This window comes from Falco punctatus, assembly GCF_963210335.1.
Source record: "Falco punctatus genome assembly, chromosome: 18".
In the NCBI taxonomy this organism is placed as follows: domain Eukaryota; kingdom Metazoa; phylum Chordata; class Aves; order Falconiformes; family Falconidae; genus Falco; species Falco punctatus.
Window position 1 is genome coordinate 1,509,377 of NC_137598.1, and position 19,920 is coordinate 1,529,296.

Sequence of the window (19,920 nt, forward strand, 5' to 3'; positions counted from 1 at the left end):
CTGTCCCCCATCACCCACGCAGTCACGACATGCCCAGCCTTGCAGGGATGTGTTCCCTGGGGCTGATCAAGTCACCACGAGGTGTCAGCAGACACTGTGGCCTCCCAGCACCCCACTGGCCCCACAGCACCCCAAGCTGCTGCCTGAGGCACAGGGTGGGGATGTTGTGGCCACATGTCATGGGGGACCCTCTCCACATCCCCGTGCAGGGTCCTGAGCAGCCTGGAACCACAGTCCCACATCTGTGCACCACAAGGGCATGGCCGTCCTAACCTTGGGGTGTTTCGGGGGACCCCAATTCCTTTGCTGCACCTTGGCACATTGCATGACCCCCATCGAGGATGAGGATGGGGAAAAGCTCCGTGCCCCCCCTCATGCTGGGACACCCCGGGCCGGCAGTGCTCGGCGAGGAGCAAGCTGCAGCCTGGCTCATGGCGCCCTGTGACGCCCATGGTGCTGGCAGCAGCCCAAGCCGGCAGCCCTGGCGCCTGCTGGGGATTTTCCACTGGGAGGGGACTTGGTCCTGAGCCTCTGAGCATGGCGGTGGCCCCCCGCGACCCCCTCTCCCACAGCAGGGGTATGTCTGCACCTTGGAGCCGGGACCCCCCATCCCCTTCCAGCCAGCCCCCCTCGCTGACCCTGGTGCTCCCCTCCCCGATGCAGGAGCATCACTGTCTCCTGCCTGTCCCCCTGCCCATGCAGCCCACTTTCCCCTGCCCTGCAGTGCCAGGGGTCCCGGGAGAACTGGGGGTGCCCACATGGGAGATGGAGCAGCAGAGCAGCCGGGCAGGGCTGCGGTTGAGTCACGATGGAGGAATCCCTCTCCGGTGGGGGCAGGGCTCGTGACTCACACCACTTCTTATGGGGTGAGTAGGGCTCGGCTGGGCACTGCGCCCAGCTGCTCACATGGGATCCCAGTGATGGGAACCAGGAGGGATCCTCAGGGTGAGGGGCAACCCACCCCCAACCTCTTATCTCTAGACGCAGATCAGCCAGCAGCACATGGAAACAATCCAGGATAAACCCCTCCCCATCACACACTTCCCCACAGGACGCGGGCATCGGGGCTGGTGCTGTGAGCAGTTGCCCCCCCTGTGCTCGTCACATTATTTCCCACCCTGGAGGTGCTGGGAGCAAACGTGGGTGCATGAGGAACCTGGGGGGCACAGGAGGGGCTGCTGCAGTGTGCCAGTGTCCAGGGGACTGGTGCATTGGAGAGAGTGTTGCACGGGCATCCGCGTGGGCAGGGGGTGGTTTGTGTGCTCATGCGCTCGGCAGCTGCACCCCTGGGTGCTCCTCCTGGAAAGCCCTGGGGCACTTTGCATGGCACCATACGGCGGGCAGGGAGGGGGACGCTGTGGGGGGTGTGCAACAGGGATGGGGCTGCCAGGCTCCGCAGCTGGCCCCAATTCAGGGAGCTCAAAGCCATGCTCTGGTCCTGGTGCCCCCGGTGGGATCAGCTCCGGGCACTGCACACCAGCTGTTAGCTCAGCCCTGGTGGTGCACCAGCCTTGAGGTCCCGTGTGCCGCGAGATTTGCAAGATTTCAGAAAAGGCCTGAATATGTGTTCCCCCCATCATCCTCTTTGGATGCCAGGTCCCTGGGAGAAGGAAGACACATTTCCTCTGCAACCACCAGAGGCAGAAAGGCTGGCTGGCTTCGAGATGCTCGAGGCCAGGCCACCTTGGGTTTCACCAGACGAGGGTTTACCTTGGCTCCCTCCTCCAAACTAGATGGGCTTTTGCGGATGGGTGGTAATGCCACCATAGCTGGGGGTTTGCAGGGAAAAGCCAGGTACCCTCCCCTGGGGGCAGCCTCCTGCCAGGATGGCCACCACCCTGGAGCAAGCCCTGGCCTCCAACGCTGCCACCTTCCACAAGCGCTCGGGGAAGGAGGGGTACAAGCACCAGCTGAGCAAGGGCGAGCTAAAGGAGCTGCCCAGCTTCATGGGGGTGAGCATGGGGACACTGGGACTGAGCCCCACGAGCGCCATCATGTCTCTCCCCACTGCTGGGGAAGGTGTGGGGCTTGGGGTAGGGCTCGCTCCTCCCTGAAACAGGTTCCCCCCCTCTGCCGAACACCCACTGCGGTTGATGCCTACCTGTGCCGTGGCCAGCGAGTGCCGTCCTTGACCCTGCTGATGTTCTGTGCCAGGAACAGCTGGATGAGCACAGCTCCTGGGTGCTGCTGAAGGACCTGGAGGACAAGGACAAGATGATGGGCTTCAAGGAGTACGTACGTGGTCCTCCTACGCTGTCTCAGCATGGCCTGCAACGACTTCTGCGCTAAGGCTCATGGCCCTGCCAGCAAGCCCCAGCCCATGGTTCGAATAAATCTGCTGTCACCTCCCCAGCCCCACTGTGGAGCCTGTTTGTTTGTGTTGGGGTCACTGGGATGGAAATGCCTGGGACCGTCTGTCTGGGGGAGACTGGGGCCACCCAGAAAGCTGGCGGCTGGGGGGACAGTGCAGTGATGGTTTAAGGGGGATGCGGGCTGGTGACCAGCTTTCTCTGGGGACCCCCAAGGGATGTCACAGCGCTTCCCAGTCCCTGTGCTCACCCCTTGAACTCGTGCCTCTGTCCCCAGACTCCCCAGTAGGGCTGGCAGCTCCTTCCAGCAGCACCCAAACCCACCCACCTCCCTCTAATGGGATCACACAGGTCATTAGTCAAAAATGAGGCGTGGGCGAAACCACCTGTGTGGAGCTGCTGGGAAAGCCTGGAGGCGAGGGGGCTGCACGGGGCACGCTGGGCAGTGCCACCCTGGCTGGGCTATAAATGCCCATCGCGCTCCGGCTGCAGCACCCCGGCTCCTCGCTGCTGCCCAACCCGTGCTGACCCCGGTGAGTCTCTGCTCCCCTTCCTTGCGTGTCATCGCCTGTTGTGCAGCGTTGCTCTCCAGCTGCAACTCACCCAGCGGTTGCTGCACTCCAAAATACCTCCCCGAGAGGTGCTGGGGTTGCAGCCACCCCTCTGCAGCATTGCAGAACGATTTGGGCAGGGTGGAGGGGATGGATTCCTGTCACCCCCCCAAGCCTGCCCTGACCCCATCCCTGCTGCTTTGCCCTCCAGGCACGCAGGAGGCTGGCGATGACGTGCCCCCTGGAGCAGGCGCTGGCCGTGATGGTCACCACTTTCCACAAGTACTCAGGGAAGGAAGGGGACAAGTACACACTCAGCAAGGCAGAGCTCAAGGAGCTGCTGAACAAGGAGCTGCCCGTCTTTGGGAGCGTAAGTGGCCATGGGGGTGCATCCCATTGCATCCCTCAGAGGTGTCCAGGTGTGGGAGGGAGGTGTTGCAGGGGCAGGAGCAAACCACCCTCCGGTCTTTCCACGGTGCTAATTGGGGTGAGCTGAGATAGTCGCTGAATTTCCCCAAAGCATGCATGATGGATGCAGCCCACATGCGGCACGTGGAGACCTCGTGCTCCAGGGCAAGCCCTGGGGAAAAGGAGAGGCGAGGCCAGGAGGACTTGTGCTGGAGCATGCTCAGACCGAAAGGAAACTTCTTAGACCCACAGAAATATTTTGATTGGCAAAGAAAATCATGCTCCGATTTCAATTTTTTTAATAATTTTTTAACCCTCACTTCCCCTTCTGGCTTGTGGTTTAAACTGGGAGGAGGAAAGAGAAACTTTTTAGCCAAACTTTCTCATGACCGAGAGGCAGTTTTGCTGTAGCTGTGCCAGCACGCCCCAGATCATAGGTAAGCCACCCGCGTTTCTAAAGGCCACCTCCTTCCAAAAGCAAAGAGAAAATCCCCCTCCGAAGCAGAGGGAGGGAAGCCCGGGCTTTCTAGATCCTTCCTTGCAAGCGCCAGGGCTGGGTAGGGAAGCACCTTGCTCATCCGTGCGCCCCCAAACCACTTATACCCACTGCCTGCCTCCCCCTTGCAGAAACAAATGGACGAGGCAGAGTTCAAGAGGCTCATGAATGACCTGGACCACAACAAGGACAGCGAGGTCGACTTCAAGGAGTACGTCTGCTTCCTGGCCTGCATCACCATGGGCTTCAACGAGTTCTTCAAGGACAGCCCCAGCAAGCACCCCCGCAAGAAGTGACACCCCCCCCCCCCCCCCCGACATTGCCCACCGCATGGCCGTGGGGCTCTCAATAAAAGCTTTTCCAAAGCCTCAGCTTGCGTCCGCGGGGTTTTGTGCACTGCGGGGTAGCGGGCAGCTGGGTGACTCATGCTTTCCTCCAGCTCTGTGGGATTTTCCACAGTGCGATTCAGCCCCCGGAGGCATTTTTTGGAAAAGACTGAGCAAAACAGATCGGCATTGCCCCTGAGCAATGTACCCGGACATCCCGCCCGCTCCCCGATCTGTCCTTGCTGGCTCGGGGGGAGGTTCAGGGCATGTTTAGCTCAAAACCTATGAATTTCCCTGAGCCTGGAGGTCAGCATGACCTGCCCTGGGCAACACGCTGGGTCTGGGAAGAGAAAGCTGGTGCGGAGGAACCAGGCAGCAAGATCCGTGCAAAGAGCAAAAGCCAGAGTGCATCCCCAGTGCCCACAGAGAAGAGCTGTCCGAGACCCTTCCCCCCTGGGATGTGGGGGAGCCCACGCTGAGGGGCTGCATTGGAGAGGGTCAACCTGAGCCCCCTGGGTCTACCACGGAGCTGTGGGGCTGCAGGCAAGCAACAGTTTCCTGAGCACATCAGCCTGTGATACTGGCTAGGAAGCACGGGGCTCACCCCCCCACCCCCCACCCCCTCCCCCCAGCCGCAGCAGCTCCCAGCAGGTCTGGGCTGGTTTGCAGAAGGTGCAGCAGCTGCTCTCCAGCAGCCCCAAAACCCCAGAGGGATCGTCCCTGATTCAATAAGCCCTTACAAAGCCTCTGTGTCGTTGCGTGGCAGAGCAGACCCCTGGCAGAACCTGTTCCTGAGACCCCCAGTCCTTCCTGAGCCCCGCCCCTCCCCCCCCAGTCCTTCCTGAGCCTCCCCCCCCCCCCCAGTCCTCCCAGCATCTCCAAACTTTGCTCTGCCCCTTCCCGGGGTCTTTATAAAGAGCTCCTTGGGGAGCTTCTGCCCCCTCCCAGTATTTTACACCAGTTTGCACTTGCTAACAGGGAGATGAGGTTCAGCCTTGGAGGTTTCTTTTGCCAAAATGATTTTCTTTAAGAAACCCCCAACCCGGGGAGATGCCATGGGGTTTTCAGTGCAGTTTTGCATCCTGCTGGGCATCGGGGCTTCAGCCCCTGCCTCTCACACTCTGGTCCCCCCAGCAGCAGGTGTTGTTGTCCCGAGGGGGCTCAGCCAGGCTCGGGGACACTTGGGGGTGTTCCTCAGCCCTTGCACCATGGTGAAGAGCCGGTTTGCCCCACGGCGGGGAGCTGCAAATTGCCATCTCCTGGCTTAGCCCTGTAGCTCCCTGACACATGCCTGGGACACGCAGACACCAAAAATAGCGCTCCGTTACACAATGGGGTGTTGTGACGCACTGCCCTCACAGTTAGGAAACAGAAATTGCTTCTAGTCGAGTTAAAAACAGGAAAAAAAACCAACCCCTACCCTCACATAAACCCAGACCCCAGCACGCAACAGCAAAGCCATGGACAAACGCCACTCAGGTTTGTGTGGCTCCAAATATCCCTGGGGATGCTGCCAAAAGCACCGCCTGCGGCATCTCGGCCCGTGCTGGCATCGCTGGTGGCGGTGGGACGAGGTGCCCACCCCCCTTCCTTCATCCCCTGCCCCTAGGGATTCTCCTTGGCCAGGTGGTCCCTGCACAGCCCTGAGGGAACATTTTGCTCTTTCTAATCCAAACCAGCCCCCTTGGCAGTGCAGGATGGGTGGGGGTGGGGTGGGGGGGCAGGGCTGCTCCCGGGGTTTCCTCTCCTCCTTTGCCAGCCAACATCCAGCCAGGCACTGGATCAGCACTGGTGCCGTCCCATCTGGGTAGCGAGGGAGGTGTCGCAGGCGGGGCTATAAATGCCGTGGCCTGACACCGGCTCGCCTCCCGCCCTGCCTGTCCTCGGCTGTTTCGTTTGAGCTGTTGGTGAGTTGTTTTTTTCCTACCACGTTCTGCTCCCCCTCGCCACCCTAGCCCTCCAGATGCCCTCCAGATGCCGCCGATGGCGCAGCCACCCCACCCCACAGTGGGTCCCCCTGCAGGGGCTTTCCCCTGGGGCTGAGCATGAGGTTCCTGCCGCAGCCCACCAAGCTCGAAGGTGGCATTTCACCTCCAAGGGCTGGAAAAGTGCGTGTGCCCCTTCTGTGCCTGGCTCCGGCAGGAGGGGGCTGCTGCCTCCCCCCACATTATTCCTTCTGCCATGGAATTTTTGGAGCTTTTTTGCTCAGCACCGGTGTCAGATGGCAACACCCAGCCTGGCTGCTAGTGGGAGGGTGAGATTGGGGAGGAAACGGTGATGCATCCCGGTGTGTGCTCAGGAGTGGGGCGCCGGAGCAGCCTGCAGGGTCTGGGGGGCTGGGTGAGACCGTTGGCCCCCTAGCGTGGGGGTGCCTGGGGATGCTGAACTCTGCTCTCACCCACTTTCGCTGTTGGTGCCTCCAGGCTTGCTGGCATCCCTCATGGCGTGTCCCCTGGAGCAGGCGCTGGCTGTGATTGTCTCCACCTTCCACAAGTACTCGGGGAAGGAGGGGGATAAGTACAAGCTCAGCAAGCAGGAGCTCAAGGAGATGCTCACGAAGGAGCTGCCCAGCTTCAGCGTAAGTGTGGGGCAGGGGGTGCCACATCCAACGGGCGATGCTGGGACTCAGGGATGTGACCCTTGATGCAAATCCCCATTTTAACCCCCCTCTTGCCCCGGGCAGAGACAAACCAGTGAGGCCAGCTTACAGCAGCTCATGCGCAACCTGGACAGCAACAGCGACAGTGAGGTGGACTTCCAAGAATACGTGACCTTCCTGGCCTGCATGGCCATGATGTGCAATGACTTCTTCCAGGACTACCCTGACAAGATGCCACACAAGAAGTGAGCCTGGGGCACCGGCTCTGGGCTACGTCACTACCCCCACGACCCTCCCGCTGTCTTCCCAATGCTCTTTCAATAAAGGTTGTTTTAAAAAGTCCTCTGTGTGATTTCCCATGGGGGGTTTCTCTCCCCAGGAGCAGGGGGGCTGTCACACCGGGGAAGACCCACGTTGCAGGTACCAGCTGACGAGTGAGAACAAAGGCAATTCTGAGCCGGGGTTTGCTGCAGCGTGGGCACAGCATCCCCGAGCCCTGGTAAAGCACCCGCTGGGCCGATCCTGCCGGCCACGTTAGTGTGAGTCAGCGGCCGGCTCTGCCTGGCAGCACCCTGCCCTGCAGCCCCGATAACCGCTTCGTGGCCGTGCAAGGCAAGGCAGGAGCTTTCACAAGGATTAATCCCTCCCACCAGCGCCGTGATAACAGTGGCAGGTTAACAACTTTTTTTTTTTTAAACCATAATTAAGCTCAGAGGGGGTCAGCATCTGTCCCGCCACCTGCAGGACCCTTGTCCCTTCCCCACCCCAAGCAAATCCTTGCTGAGCAGGGTTTTGTTTGCGTTCCTGCTCGGGGTGGGGTTATGGTGTGCAGAGGAGTGACTTACCCCCCCGCCCCCCAGCCGTCCTGGGCCGCCACCACGGGAGGACTCAGCCCTTGGCTATAAACCGAGGAGCCACGCAGTCACAGCCCTCCCCACACCGGAGCCTGCCCCACTCAGTCTGTAAGTCTCCATTCCCCACCCCCCCTGACCCCCCTTTCCCCCCCTCACTGAACAGTTGCGGCCACCCTGGGCTTGCATGGCAGGCTCCAGATGTGCAGCATACCCCTTCCAGATGCGGATGCCTCCCCCGCCTCACCCCCCCCCGGGAGCCGGACCTTCATCAGTCGGCTGGGGGCTGCTGCTGGAGGCACCGGCGAGCGGAGATGCCCTGAAGGCTTTGAGCTCAGCCTTGCCCCCTCGACAGCCCCGTTGGGAGGTGGCTGGGAGCCACGTCTGGCTGCGCCCCGTGAGTCACCCTGCAGCCACCGGCCCCAGCTGATGCAACACCCCCAGGGGGGCACGACGGTGGGGATGCGGGGCAGCCCCCTGCCTGCTCAGGGCTGTACCCTGGGGGCTGCGCTAAGCTGGGTCTGCAGGGGCTTTGCCCCAGGGCTGGACCAGCTTGTGTCCGCTCGCTGAGCTGTCCACAGCTGTGGCAGGGACTAGACCTGGACCATAAAAAAGATGAGGAAGTGAATTCCAGGAGTATGTCACCTTCCTGGGGACCCTGGCCACGATCTACTGATTCTACACTGAAGGAATGCAAAATGTAGGGCTGGGCCAGCCAGTGGGGCAGGGTCCCCAGGGGCCTTTCAAGATCCTTTTGTAAAGTTTTTTGAAATTTCCTGTTATAAAGTTTTGTTACTAGGAACACAGCAATATTTGAACCTTAAATAAATTAAAACCTTATGGATGACACCGTTGTTTTTTTCCTGCTGGGATGGGCAGGAGGGATTCAGCAAGAGAGTCAGAGCTCGTGTCCCCACGGATGTATCCTTCTGGGTGCTGGTGATGCTCTGCCTAGGACTCCCACCCAGGCACAGCACCCTTGGCTTTGCAAGGGTTGGTTGGGCAGGAAATTGGGGTTGAAGCTCATCCCCCTGCTCCCCGAAATGAAGGGCATAGGGGTTGTTCCATGAACGTCAGCTTTTGAGATCCAGCCCTCAGCCAAACATCAATATTAAGAAAAAAAAAGTGTCCATCCCTCCAGGCTCGGTGAAACAGCTGAGAATGTGGCTGCACCGCACTTGCATCCCAGAGGCAGGTGAAAGGGACCCCCCCTAAAGCCCTCAGCTCTTTTTATGTCCGACCTGTGAACATTCGAAGCTGGCACGATGCTGTTCATAAGCATCCCAGCCTGCCACATCCATCCACACCCTGTCACCGCCCTGCTGCCGTGCCCTGGGGGCGGCACTGGCTCCATCCCTGGGGCACCATTGCTGCCAGCCCCATGGCTACACCCAGCCACGAGCAGATGTCAACAGCCCAGGGTGCTGCTTGCCCCCGAGTGTGGGCTGCCGCGGCACAGCAGCCATGCCACAAGGCAGGGCACGTACCAGGAGCTCCCGCTGCGTGGGCAAGCGGCTTCCCTGGCAGGTTGGGCAGCAAACAGCAGCGTGAGGACCCACCGCGCACTTGTGTCTCCTCCCACCTTCCCACATCACACAGGCACATCCCTTCACACCTCCCCACACGTGTCCCGTCACATCTCGCCAACGGTGCACCTATGTCCTGCTGATCAGCCCTGCGCGGCTCCCTTTCCCGGAGAGGGTGTGCCCACCTCCATCACACAATCTGTCCCTTTGTTTCACTCTTTTGCAATTTAGGCTTTTTTTTTGGCACAGATCCTTCACACTCCGGGATTAGGAGGCTGACAGGGTGATGTATCACCACCTCTGTCCTCATCTCCTAAAAGGCTTAATGGCCAGTGCAGGGTTTTTGCTGTGCCCATCCCACCAAGCGTGGACTTGGGCACAGGCTCCTCACCAGCCCCCCCAACCATCTTTCCCCCAGCACACACAGGGCTTAGCAGCCCTGGGAACACCACAGGGTCTCCCGCATGTGGTGGCATCCCCCCAACACTGGGAACAGGCAGCAATTGCCAGTGCCCTCGGTTATCATCAGGCAGGAATTACAGCTGCCAGGAAATGCCACCTCCTAAAACTGGCTGGCAGCTTTCCAGGATGCTGGCGTGCCCGGATTTGTAACTTAGCTTTGCTCCCTGGCTAGCTGTTAATAAACAATTCAGGAGAAATGCTGCTCATGATTCTGGAGGGGTTGACGGGGGGTGGGATGCGCTGGCCATCCCCCAGCACCTGTGCAGTGATGTGCTGTGGGAAGATGCCCCACCTTGCACCAAATTCAGCAGCATCAGGGCAGATACAGGAGTGACGAACCACATACCCCATTGGCAAAAAACCTAGCATCATCCCACTGGAGACCCTCACCCAGTACCTTTTGTGCGATCTGGAAAAATTCCATTATCTCTGCAAAGACCCCCGCATTCTGCAGGAATGTCCAGGCTCCTGGGAAAGCCCCTGTGCTGTCACTGACCCACGATGCTGGTTCCCTGCAAGTGTCTCTTTTGGTGTTTCCTTGTTTTGCCCTGATGAGTTTGATGTGTCCCCTCCCTCTATAACACTGGGAGCAGCCAGTTCCTGGAGCCAGGCAAGAAATAGCCACCTGGGTGTGCTACCTAGCCTTGCACAATTCCCGGGGTTATTGCCCCGAAGGAAATTTGAGGGTGTCACAAATCATAGCTCAGAGAGAGTATAAAAGAGACTTCACCTCCACCGCGCCATCACTGCTCCTGCCCGCTCCCATCCTCCCGATTGCCATCTGCAGAAGTCAGCCCCAGCGCTGCTAGTAGGTAAGCAGGTCCCTGCCGAACGGTGAGTTCAGGCTTTGTGCCACCGGCATGAGCCCAAGCCTGACCACGGCTGGGGCTTCTGGAGGAGAAGGCAGCCCTTATTCCCCAAGGGGGTTTAATGTTTTGCTGTCTGTCCCTTCCTAGCAAGATGAAGACTGACCTGGAACTCGCCTTGGAGTGCGCCATCAACATCTACCACCAGTACGCCATCAAGTACCCCATAGATGACTACCTGAGCAAGACCGAGTTCTCAGAGCTGCTGAAGGAGACTGCCAAGCCCTTCCTCCACAACACCGTGCCGGTAAGAGCAGAGCGTGGCCCAGCTCTCCCAACGCTGACCAGAACTTGCAGGAGTGGTGGCCTCTTTGGGGCACAGGGGTGGTTGGGAGCCTCCCAAAAGGGTGGGAAGTTTTTTTCTAGGGTTTTCCTGAAACTGTGCGATCCTTACTGGGTGAGCCTCATGCTGTAGCTTTGGGCTGGTAGGATGACCCTGAACCCCACTGTGCTTCTGGCTGATCTTTCTCATGTTTTTCCTGCTGCAGCCTGACATGACCATCGATGACTACATAAGCAAACTCTTTGCCAGAGCAGACCACAACCATGACGGTCGCCTGAAGTTCACAGAGTTCCTGACCACGCTGAATCTTGTAGTCATTGATGCCCACAATAGGTCCCACCAGCATCACAGGAGCCGGGACCAGCACTCTGGTCATGGTCATGACCATGCCTAAGACCAGGGCCATGGTCCCTGCAAGCCAAGCAGTTCCCAGGGTGACTGTGCCCATGGGATTGTGCTCTTCCAGCAACATCATCCCATCTGTTTGTCCACAAGCACAAACCTGTAACCAAAGCTTTGTCATCTGCTTCTGCCTATAGCATTGAAATAAAATTTCTTTCTTCAAGCACCAAATGCATCTGTATTATGTGTCCTGCTGTCTCCAGGAAGGGTGCAACATGCACCGAGCCTGTGGATGTGGGGGGCAAACACAGTGGTTTTTTTTTTTTTTATATATATATAATACATAAAGCACCTATCACCATAATGGGAGACAGAAGGTGGCATGGGGGGAACCCTGACCCCTGGGGGGTTCCAGGACAACAGCACTACTGGGTGCTAGTTGAGCAGCACAGGCTGCCTGGGCTGCCCGTCTTGAAACATGTCACCCCTTGGTACCTTCACTGCTGCCTTCCCCAGGCTCAGCAGGTTCCCTGCACTGGGTGGCTGACCCCAGCACCCTTCACCCCAGCAGATGATGGGGCATGTAGCACCTCATCACACTGCAGAGGTTTCCAGGTAGGGGCAGCTGGTGGCTGTGCAACAGCATCCTCAGCCCTGGACCTCCTGGCCCCTCTCAGCACCTGCTCCAGGACATGCTGGGGTGAAGCACAACCTGGAGCTGCTTCCCCAGGTGGCTGCCAAGACCCAGCTCTGGAGCTGGGGGTGCACACAACACTTTTGCAATGCACAAAGCAAGCAGCGCTCATCTTGCAAGCCCCAACACAGAAAAGAAGGTGGCTGAGAGGCTCCTGAGAGCTGGTCTTAACTCTGCACAATAAAGTTGGATATTTTTTTTAGCATGGGGCAACAACCTCCAGATCACAGCACATTCACAAGCCACTGCAGGCTCCCGGAGAAGCAGATACATGAGCAGAAAAGAGCTCCTGGGTCTGTCAGTGACTGTTCACTGAGTGGGAAACCCTCAGGCTGAGGAAGCTCTGTCATTTCCAACATCAGCTGAAACCAGAAGCCTGTCCCATGTGAAACAGAGCCACAAAGGGAAGCACGGGGCTACGGCGCGGTTATTCACACTTGGTGACACAAGCCATCACTCTAGCTCCACAATTTATCCATTGGGGAGCAGCCCTTGTCCCCCAGAGGCAGGCATCGTTCACTGTCCTGCCAGGGCACCAGAGTGTCACTCTGACATTGTTCCCCTTGTGGGACTGGCATTGTGAGGTGCCCCCTCATTTTGGGGAACCTGGGTGGGAAAGGTGGGAATTCAGAGCTCACAGGGCTGTCTGGTGCTACGCAAGCACACGGGGCAAAAATCCAGCCTTGGCCAATGCCTTGCAAGGCCAACTGCGGAATGAGGGTGCAGCTTCAGATTGTTGACAGTCCCTAATGAGCAGAGGAGGAAAACAAAAAAAAGCAATGAAGTGACTCAGGGATACCAGAATAAAACTCATGCAGCAATTCTTGATACTGCTCCTGGGTCACGTAAGAAGCATCTTCAAACAGGAATGGTTACTCTTCTGTTTTTCTGTTCCTACCCTCTTCCTGGAATGTATTGTCTTGTTTTTTCAGCTTTTTAAAGTTTCTTCATTCTTCCAGTACCTGTTCTACCAACACAAGGTGGGTGGCACACAGAGGTGACTTGCCAAAAACTTGCTAGGTAATGCTCAAATCAGTAAAGACCTTGATCTCAGATTTTCTTCTTCCTTCACGCCCAGGTTCCTCCACAAAGTTTCTGGAGCAAGAGGAAAGGTCTGGTACAAGCGATGTGAAAATAGTAAGTGATGGAAAATACTCTCTGAAACAGTTAAAAGGCGGATGCTGCCTTCATCTTTGCTAGTGTTCCACCAGTTGGTATTGTAGAAAACAAAACAGATCATGTTAAAGACAACCAAAGGCCAAAGTTATCCACATCTCCGAAACAACCCATCTTCCTCCTACACCAGCACAATTTGCTATTTCAGCAAAATTTGCAAAGTTTGGGCAAGTTTCACCAAGACGGACTTTGCCTTTAGGCTCGTGTTGTGGCGTGACAGCACATCCAGCATTTCCCTCACTGCTCGCCCAGCACACGAGCGGCTCAGCGCTGTCAGGGTGACAGTGGGGTGGAAGGACAGCATTTCCAAAGCCTGGTGGGTGCAACCAGGAACTATGTGCAGAGGTATGAGGCAGGGAAGGGTTCAGAGGTTCCCACCTTGCAATTTCCAGCTACAGGAAACACTAACTCAAGCTGTTGCTTGCAGCAGGTGTGTCACTGTCTCTGATGAAAGAGGACCTCAGACATATATAAAAAGGGCTGCCCAGGCTTTTGGATCACTACAACTGACCCATCCTCCGCAAACCCTCCGTGGAGACAAGGGTAAGTACCATGGCAATGATTTTTGCAGGAAATAAGACGAGGGAGAAGCAATTTTAAATGTGGCACTTCATGCCATGTCTGTTTTATGCCGGGGTGATGCTTTCTACTTGGGGCAGTGTAGGAGGTTGGTTTTGCCTACAAGACAAGTATAAATTAGTGGCATTGCTGTGCCATCTTTAGTAGAGGTGTAATCGTTTCTACTGGCAAGGAGAGCGCCCTTTGGGGGTGTCACCCAGCAGAGAGCAGGGTCTCAGTATCTTCAGTGAAAAGGGTTTGCAGCCCAAAGAGGAGGTTCACAAAGAGAAGGAGGTCAGGTAGAGGCTGCAGTGGAACCCACAGCTGAACTGTGCTTCCTGCCTTACTTGTTGTCAGTGACGCGGTACAGATCGGCGACTGCAGCCTGATGGGTTTCTCTAACATGCCTGACAAATGCCTCCAGGTCCGTCAGAACAAGCTGCTTCTTGGCCAAAGCTGAAACTGGAGGTGGTTAGGTGATGCCGTAAAACAGCAATATTCCTAAAGCCACTTATTACCTGCTTTGTGCCGAGGAGCCGCCAACTGCCCCCGGGCATGCCGGGTGCTGCTGGCTTGCTCAGCCCCAGTGAGATAAGGCTCCTGGTGTGGGTCTGCCGCTAGGCTGAGGGCCCAAGAGCATGACATGAGGTGCCTGATTTTTGATGCATCTCATGGCTTTGAGGTTTCTCCACAGTTTCTGCAGGTACCTCAAGAGCTCAGCCATGTCTGTGAGCTCCCACACCACAACCACCTGTAACGAGACTGGGAAGTTGCCCGGAAACTGCACGCTGGAGGCAGCCCTGAAAACCATTGTGGATGTCTACCACCGTTACAGCATCCGGGAGGGCCAGCTTGACCTCCTCAGCTTCAATGACTTCAAGACGCTGCTGACTGAGCAGGCACCAACCTTCCTGCAAGCTTGCGTGAGTGCCATGGGAACAATGTTGTGGTCCCTGGAGGAACGTTCTCCTCAGGGAGGTGGAGGTTGCCTCCAGGGATGCTCCTGGGGGAATGGGGTGCAGTCTCCACTGCAGCTGTGGTCCATAGAGTGGGTTTCCATGATCAGACCCAGCTCATCCATGTGCTGTGGGGTTACCCATGCCCACCCCTCCTGTCACTACAGGGGTACTGAGTGGCCAAAGGGGCTTGGGATAAGACTCCCTCCATCTGGGGTTTTAACTAGGGGCTAACTGCAAGGTGGGAGAGGGTCACAATGGTCCTGCAGCTTCCAAAAACTTCCCAGGGCATGCAAGAATGAAGCTGGCTCTGTTTCCACCAGTGGATGTGCAGCCCAGGGAGGGGGCATGCTAACACATGTCCTGTCCCCCAATTCCAGGGCAGGAACCGTGCTGGCTACTTGCAGAGTCTCTTCAATGAGACAGACTTAAATAAGGACAGCGAGCTGACTTTCAAGGAGTTCACCATCGTCTTGGCCAAGGTGACTGATGATGCCCATCGCATCAGCCACAAGGATGACCGCTGTGGACCAGACAAGGATTGAGCCTTGAGGCACGAGCAGCAAAAAACTCAGACGGGGTTGCTTGTAGGAACTGGGCTCTGGCTGCTTTCTGTCTGCTTGAATCACTCATGCTTGTGAGACAATAAAGCATCACTTGAAGTTCACCGAGTCTTTCCTATTTCAGCACTCCCTCTGGCATCCATCTCATGGATGTGAAGAATGCTGGACCGGTGGGCTATGAGGGTATTAATGGCCAAAAGACCAGTGCAAGACAGTCCTTGAGCTCTGCAAGGGTTTTACGCAACTGCTACATGTTGCAGCTGATGGCTTAGAGGTTTTTCTCCTCACAGAGAAGTTTTCTGCATAGACTGGGAAGAGCAGAGCCAGCCTAGCTTGGGGAAGCACCTCCTGTTTCGCCCATCCTCATCTAGCTTTTTCCCCTTGGCCATGCCAAATGCATCCTTTGGATGCAGAATCACCCATGAGCAGGAAAAATGCTTTAATATCTATGACAACAGCAGCTCACAACAGAACACAACAGCCTGTACAACAAGAACAAGCCAGGAACCTCTTAGGGGAAAAAAAAGCGCCACACACAAGTTACTATATCTGTATATATAGCTTCTAGTCCGTGGGAAATTCTGAGATTTAAAATTTTCTCCCTAAATCCCAAGGAAAACTCAAATTTCAGAGTTTTCCCACACAGACAAGTCATTTGGAGTGCTCCCTCCCAACCCTGCTGAATCACTTGCTACCCAGCCAAGATGGAACACCCAGATGGTTTCCATCTCAGTTTTCCAGCAGTAAAATATCCTCACCAAAACCCTGATGGACTCCAGCAGGACACAAGCATCTTGCCCCTGGCTGAGCCATCTGGGAGATGTCTTGCAGCACCAAACAAACCATTTCTGGGTACTAAATACACTGTAATTCAGCTCTTTTCCCCACCAAGTGCTCAGGTACCGCCACCCCACAGGGCTGAGCAAGGCGACTGTCCCAGCACAAGCAAGGCTTTGCATGTTGCAGCACAAGCAGGAAGGGCAGGTGCAATGGCCAGATCCAGCCCTGCAACCTGCCAGGGCTCCAGGAGGGCTTGGAGAGGGTCCAGCACCCTGCAGCAGTTGTGCCATGCCTGTGTGAGCAGTGGAGCTGGCTCTTAGGTCCCTTTGGGCTGGACCAAGGTGGTGCCTGCCAAGCAACCGAGTTTGTAGCTGTTTGATATGGCTGAGACGCATGTGAATGCTTTTTGGCTCCAGCTAAAGGACTGGGAAATCCCTTCCCCCGGGGCTCCAGGGTGGGAAAACCTCCAGGCTGCCTGTGCCAGGTCACAGCTGGAGCATCACTGGTCTGATGATACTCAAAGGTGCTCAGGAGTTCAGACTGAGAGCATCTCCTGGCTTCCCCAAGCTAAAACCACATACAGCAACCAAAACATACGCCCTGTCCTGATCCTGGGCTCAAACCTGCTGTGAAACACAACAAACCGCATTGTGACAAACCCTGCCATGCCCTCTTCCCGCATCAGCCCGCCACTTGCCAGTAAATGTGTGTTTTGAAAGAGTTTTGCAACCATCGCCAAGCACGGGATGCCCTGCCAAGGCTCAGGTCCTCAGGGCACAACGAAGCCGGTCACCCTGAACCAGATCTTTTGCTCTCTATGGCTATTGGGCTGCTTGCCCGCTGCCTGGTGCCTGCTTCCCTCTCCTTCCCCTCTGCAGCTCCAGCAAGCTTGCTTAATCCTGGTGGCCTTGGGGCCAGGATTGCAGCTTGCTGCAGCGACTGCAGGGTGGCTTTGAGGCACGGCTGGGCAGCAAGGCTTCCCCTGCAAGGAGACCCGCAGAGCCAGGCAAAAAGTCGTGCTAGCGTGCGTTCCCCTGACCCTCAGCAATACCCAGGCTCCCTGGTCACCTTAGTGACTGCGCTGGGATCTGAAAACCAAACAGCTGGGGATCATTCCTGCTGCCTGGTGGGCACATCCAAGGGTCTGGCTGCCATCCCTCTTGGGAAATCCCTGGCCCATCCCACATCCCGTAACCCATCCTTGCTCTTCCCCACCTCCAGGGTGATAAAATGACCCAAAGTATGGTTTCCTGAAATTGCTACAAAACTCTGCAACTGAGCCGATGGTCCCCGAAACCCTGTTGTGAAATGCTCCAGCCCTTCTCCAGCTGTTTTGTGCATCAGAGCACTCCTGTTGTGAAATGCAGTGCACCCCCACCAGCGAGGGCTGGAGTCTGGGTGGCCACCGTGTGTGGACTGGGGCTGCGTCCCTGAGCAGGGAGATGGTGCTGCCCCATGTCAGCAAGTCTGGAGCTGCCCCCAGGCCTGGCCATGGCCCCGTTTTGGCCTCTACTTTGTGTCTGAGATTAGCATCGTGTCTGGCAGGTTAAACAAACCCCCAAACAAGTCAGCTGAATCAGCAGGCACAGCAGTTTAATGAAGAAGCACTGGAAAATCTCGTTTTGCTCCTGATCTGAGCTGCTCTGAGCCAAAGCAGCTGCGCTGGGTCTCTGCAACACTCAAAAACAACCAAAAAAAACCCTAAACCACAAAGTGAGGCTACAATCCTAAAAAGTAAAAATACACCTTTCAGCCACACCTGGCCTCTGCAGCTCAGCGCATTCCTCAGGTGGGGAGAAACAAGCTGGTGCTAAGCTGAGGAGATGAAATGAAGCTTCTGGAGCCCTGCCAGGTTGGGGACCTGCCCCCTATTATGGGTCTTTCATAAAGAGCTGCTTGATGCGGGCAGGGGATGGTCCCCCGGCACTGGAGCACTGCCCTCAGTACCAGCTCTGTCCCAGTGTCACACAGTGGACCCTAGCCACGCCATCAGTGCTGGGCTGTGAGATGCAGTGGGACAGTGGGATGCTTTTGGATGCAGGTGCGGTGCTTTTGTGCACCAGCTCTGCAAGGATGGGGATGCTACGGGGCCAAGCAGTGCTGGCTCACTGGAGAAGTGCAGGCATGATGCTGTGGGTCCCCTTTGCTTCATGGCATGAGAAGACACCCCTACAGAGGAGAGTAAAACAGATGGAATTGAAGAAGCCAAGGGGAATAGACTTCTGTTGAGAGCTGATGGAGAATTGCAGCCCCAATAACCAGGTGGAGGGGGTGAAGGGGACATGGCCATACCCTGGCCACCTCCCTACCACCCAGCCGAAGAACGTGACACCAACCTTGCAGGAAAAGCCACAGAGACCCCTTTTAAGGAACTACCCTGGAGCCTTAAGCAATGCACAAGTATGTCATGAAGATGGACTGGAATTGGGTGAAACAGAGACATTTCACAACCGGTGAGTGGCGCAGGCGGATGGCCAGGCTATAAGAGATGCCGTGCTTGGGACCAGCCCCACTCCAGCCTGAAGGGATCTCGCTACTCTGTCAAGATGAGCAAGGCAAGTGCAATGGTGATAGGGCATTTGATGTCTCCATGCTCTTTTCCAGGTGCCTGTTGGGCCATCGGAGGTGCAGGGACCCTCAGGGAGCCTCTCCTCGCTGCATGAGCTGCCATCAGTTGCTGGCAGAGGATAACCATCTCCACTCAGGCTCATCCAAGCGCTACCCACTAGGAGAGATGCTTCTCCCTGGGAGATGTTCCCCACAGCACAGTCTGACCAATGAAGAGGGTCATGGACGTCAGATCTCACACTCTGTAAAGACACAGAGATTTCTGCAGTGCCACCAGCTACTTTGGGAGCCTTGCTCCAGCAGTGCCTGACTGACATAAGGCACCTTGGGAGGGGAAAATTGGCTCTTGGAGATTTGTAGTGCACATCCCAGAGCAGAAGCAGGCAAAGGCTGTGACCCCCTTCAGTCTCCTTTGGCTTCTAGATACAAGAAAACCCAAACCCAGCTCAAATTTATCCCCCCCCCCAAAGAATAACTGAACAAAACCAGGCTGCGTCCTCATCTGGTGTGAGGCAGGTGGCTGTACTGGAACCTCACTGGTTTACATCAGAAATCCTCATCTGCTGTGCCTCCTGACATTACTCATTGTAATCATTTTCCTTCCAGACCTCCCAGACCCAGGAACCGCTCTCTGAGCTGGAGAGGGCCATGAATGTCATCATCGATGTCTTCCACCAGTACTCGAGACGGGAGGGGGACAGAGACACCCTGACCAAGACCGAGCTGAAGCTCATGATTGAGAAGCAGCTTGCTAACTACCTGAGGGTGAGTGGAGTCCCAGCAGGGTTTCTCAGTGCCCACAGGGGGAGGGGGCCACGCTGGACCCATCACCCAAATATCTCCAGGATCTGGATTCACCCCCTTCCCACTCTGCTCTATGCCCAGACCCTCCCTGCTGCTTTCCAAACATGCTCCGTAAAGACGGATGAAGGAAACCCACACAGGTCTGGGTGAACCAGATATTTACCCTCGTCACCTTATCTGCAGAAATCAGGATCATATTGCCTGAGAGGTCCTTTACCATCCAGGAGCAGTGAATCACTGCAGTACCCAAAGCAATGGGTGACAATGACACAAGGCTGGAACCACTCTTAACACCAGGCTGTTGGGGACCTGGCACTTGTGGGTGTCCCAGCAAGGCTGGGGAGAGTCTTGAGCTGTGAGTGATGGGACTTCACCCTCATCGTGTCCCTTTGCAGAATGTGAAAGACAAGGCCACCATTGACGAAATCATGAAAGACCTCGACATCAACAAGGATGCGCAGCTCAGCTTCTGCGAGGTGATGCTGCTGATCATCCGTGTGACCATTGCCACCCACGAACACCTCCATGAAGTCGAGGACCAGCAGCAGCAGCACAAACACCAGCACCAGCACCACCACCACTGAGGCAGGCTGTGGTCCCTGGCCAAAGGCACCCATGTAGTGTTTGCAGCCCCCAGCTTTCTCCTCTCCATCCTACCTCCCACCTCCCTCCTTTCCTTCCTTCCAGTTTGATGATTTTGCTGCCAAATAAAGATTTGCCCTGAGGCTGTCAGAACTCTGTGTCTGTGTGGGTTTTCCTCCAGGCAAGTCCTGCACCTTGCTCTCTCTCAGTATGGCTTTAA

General features: G+C 56.5%; 5 protein-coding genes across 8 annotated transcripts; all 5 read left to right on the forward strand.

The window, feature by feature from the left end:
* The first annotated feature begins 2,193 nt into the window (after positions 1 to 2,193).
* On the forward strand, positions 2,194 to 4,902 carry LOC308055087 (protein S100-A4-like). Its single transcript, XM_080368670.1, has 3 exons — positions 2,194 to 2,842; positions 3,072 to 3,230; positions 3,896 to 4,902. The coding sequence occupies exons 1-3, from the start codon at positions 2,675 to 2,677 to the stop codon at positions 4,058 to 4,060; spliced, it is 492 nt and encodes a 163-aa protein (XP_080224796.1). The 5' UTR covers positions 2,194 to 2,674; the 3' UTR covers positions 4,061 to 4,902.
* A 938-nt stretch (positions 4,903 to 5,840) lies between these two features.
* LOC308055070 (protein S100-A4-like) lies at positions 5,841 to 7,031 on the forward strand. Its single transcript, XM_080368651.1, has 3 exons — positions 5,841 to 5,997; positions 6,514 to 6,668; positions 6,774 to 7,031. The coding sequence occupies exons 2-3, from the start codon at positions 6,531 to 6,533 to the stop codon at positions 6,936 to 6,938; spliced, it is 303 nt and encodes a 100-aa protein (XP_080224777.1). The 5' UTR covers positions 5,841 to 5,997; positions 6,514 to 6,530; the 3' UTR covers positions 6,939 to 7,031.
* A 118-nt stretch (positions 7,032 to 7,149) lies between these two features.
* On the forward strand, positions 7,150 to 14,223 carry LOC308055047 (protein S100-A12-like; the record flags this gene model as incomplete). Of its 4 annotated transcripts, none has more annotated exons than XM_080368624.1 (3): positions 7,150 to 7,651; positions 10,485 to 10,641; positions 10,883 to 14,222. In XM_080368624.1, 2 exons carry the CDS (start codon positions 10,489 to 10,491, stop codon positions 11,069 to 11,071), a joined length of 342 nt encoding a protein of 113 aa, XP_080224750.1. In that variant the 3' UTR covers positions 11,072 to 14,222. The 4 variants fall into 4 exon arrangements, with proteins under 4 accessions (XP_080224750.1, XP_080224751.1, XP_080224749.1 ...); XM_080368625.1 differs by having other exon boundaries at positions 7,150 to 7,362; positions 10,883 to 11,072; XM_080368623.1 differs by lacking the exon at positions 7,150 to 7,651 and adding an exon at positions 10,242 to 10,340 and having other exon boundaries at positions 10,883 to 11,072.
* LOC308055088 (protein S100-A8-like) lies at positions 14,110 to 18,048 on the forward strand (the record flags this gene model as incomplete). The annotated part of the gene is made up of 2 exons (XM_080368671.1): positions 14,110 to 14,370; positions 14,784 to 18,048. 2 exons carry the CDS (start codon positions 14,110 to 14,112, stop codon positions 14,946 to 14,948), a joined length of 426 nt encoding a protein of 141 aa, XP_080224797.1. The 3' UTR covers positions 14,949 to 18,048.
* Positions 18,049 to 18,157: 109 nt separating this feature from the next.
* Positions 18,158 to 19,853, forward strand: LOC308055058 (protein MRP-126-like). Its single transcript, XM_080368638.1, has 3 exons — positions 18,158 to 18,301; positions 18,921 to 19,079; positions 19,514 to 19,853. Exons 1-3 carry the CDS (start codon positions 18,293 to 18,295, stop codon positions 19,700 to 19,702), a joined length of 357 nt encoding a protein of 118 aa, XP_080224764.1. The 5' UTR covers positions 18,158 to 18,292; the 3' UTR covers positions 19,703 to 19,853.
* The last annotated feature ends 67 nt before the right edge of the window (positions 19,854 to 19,920 follow it).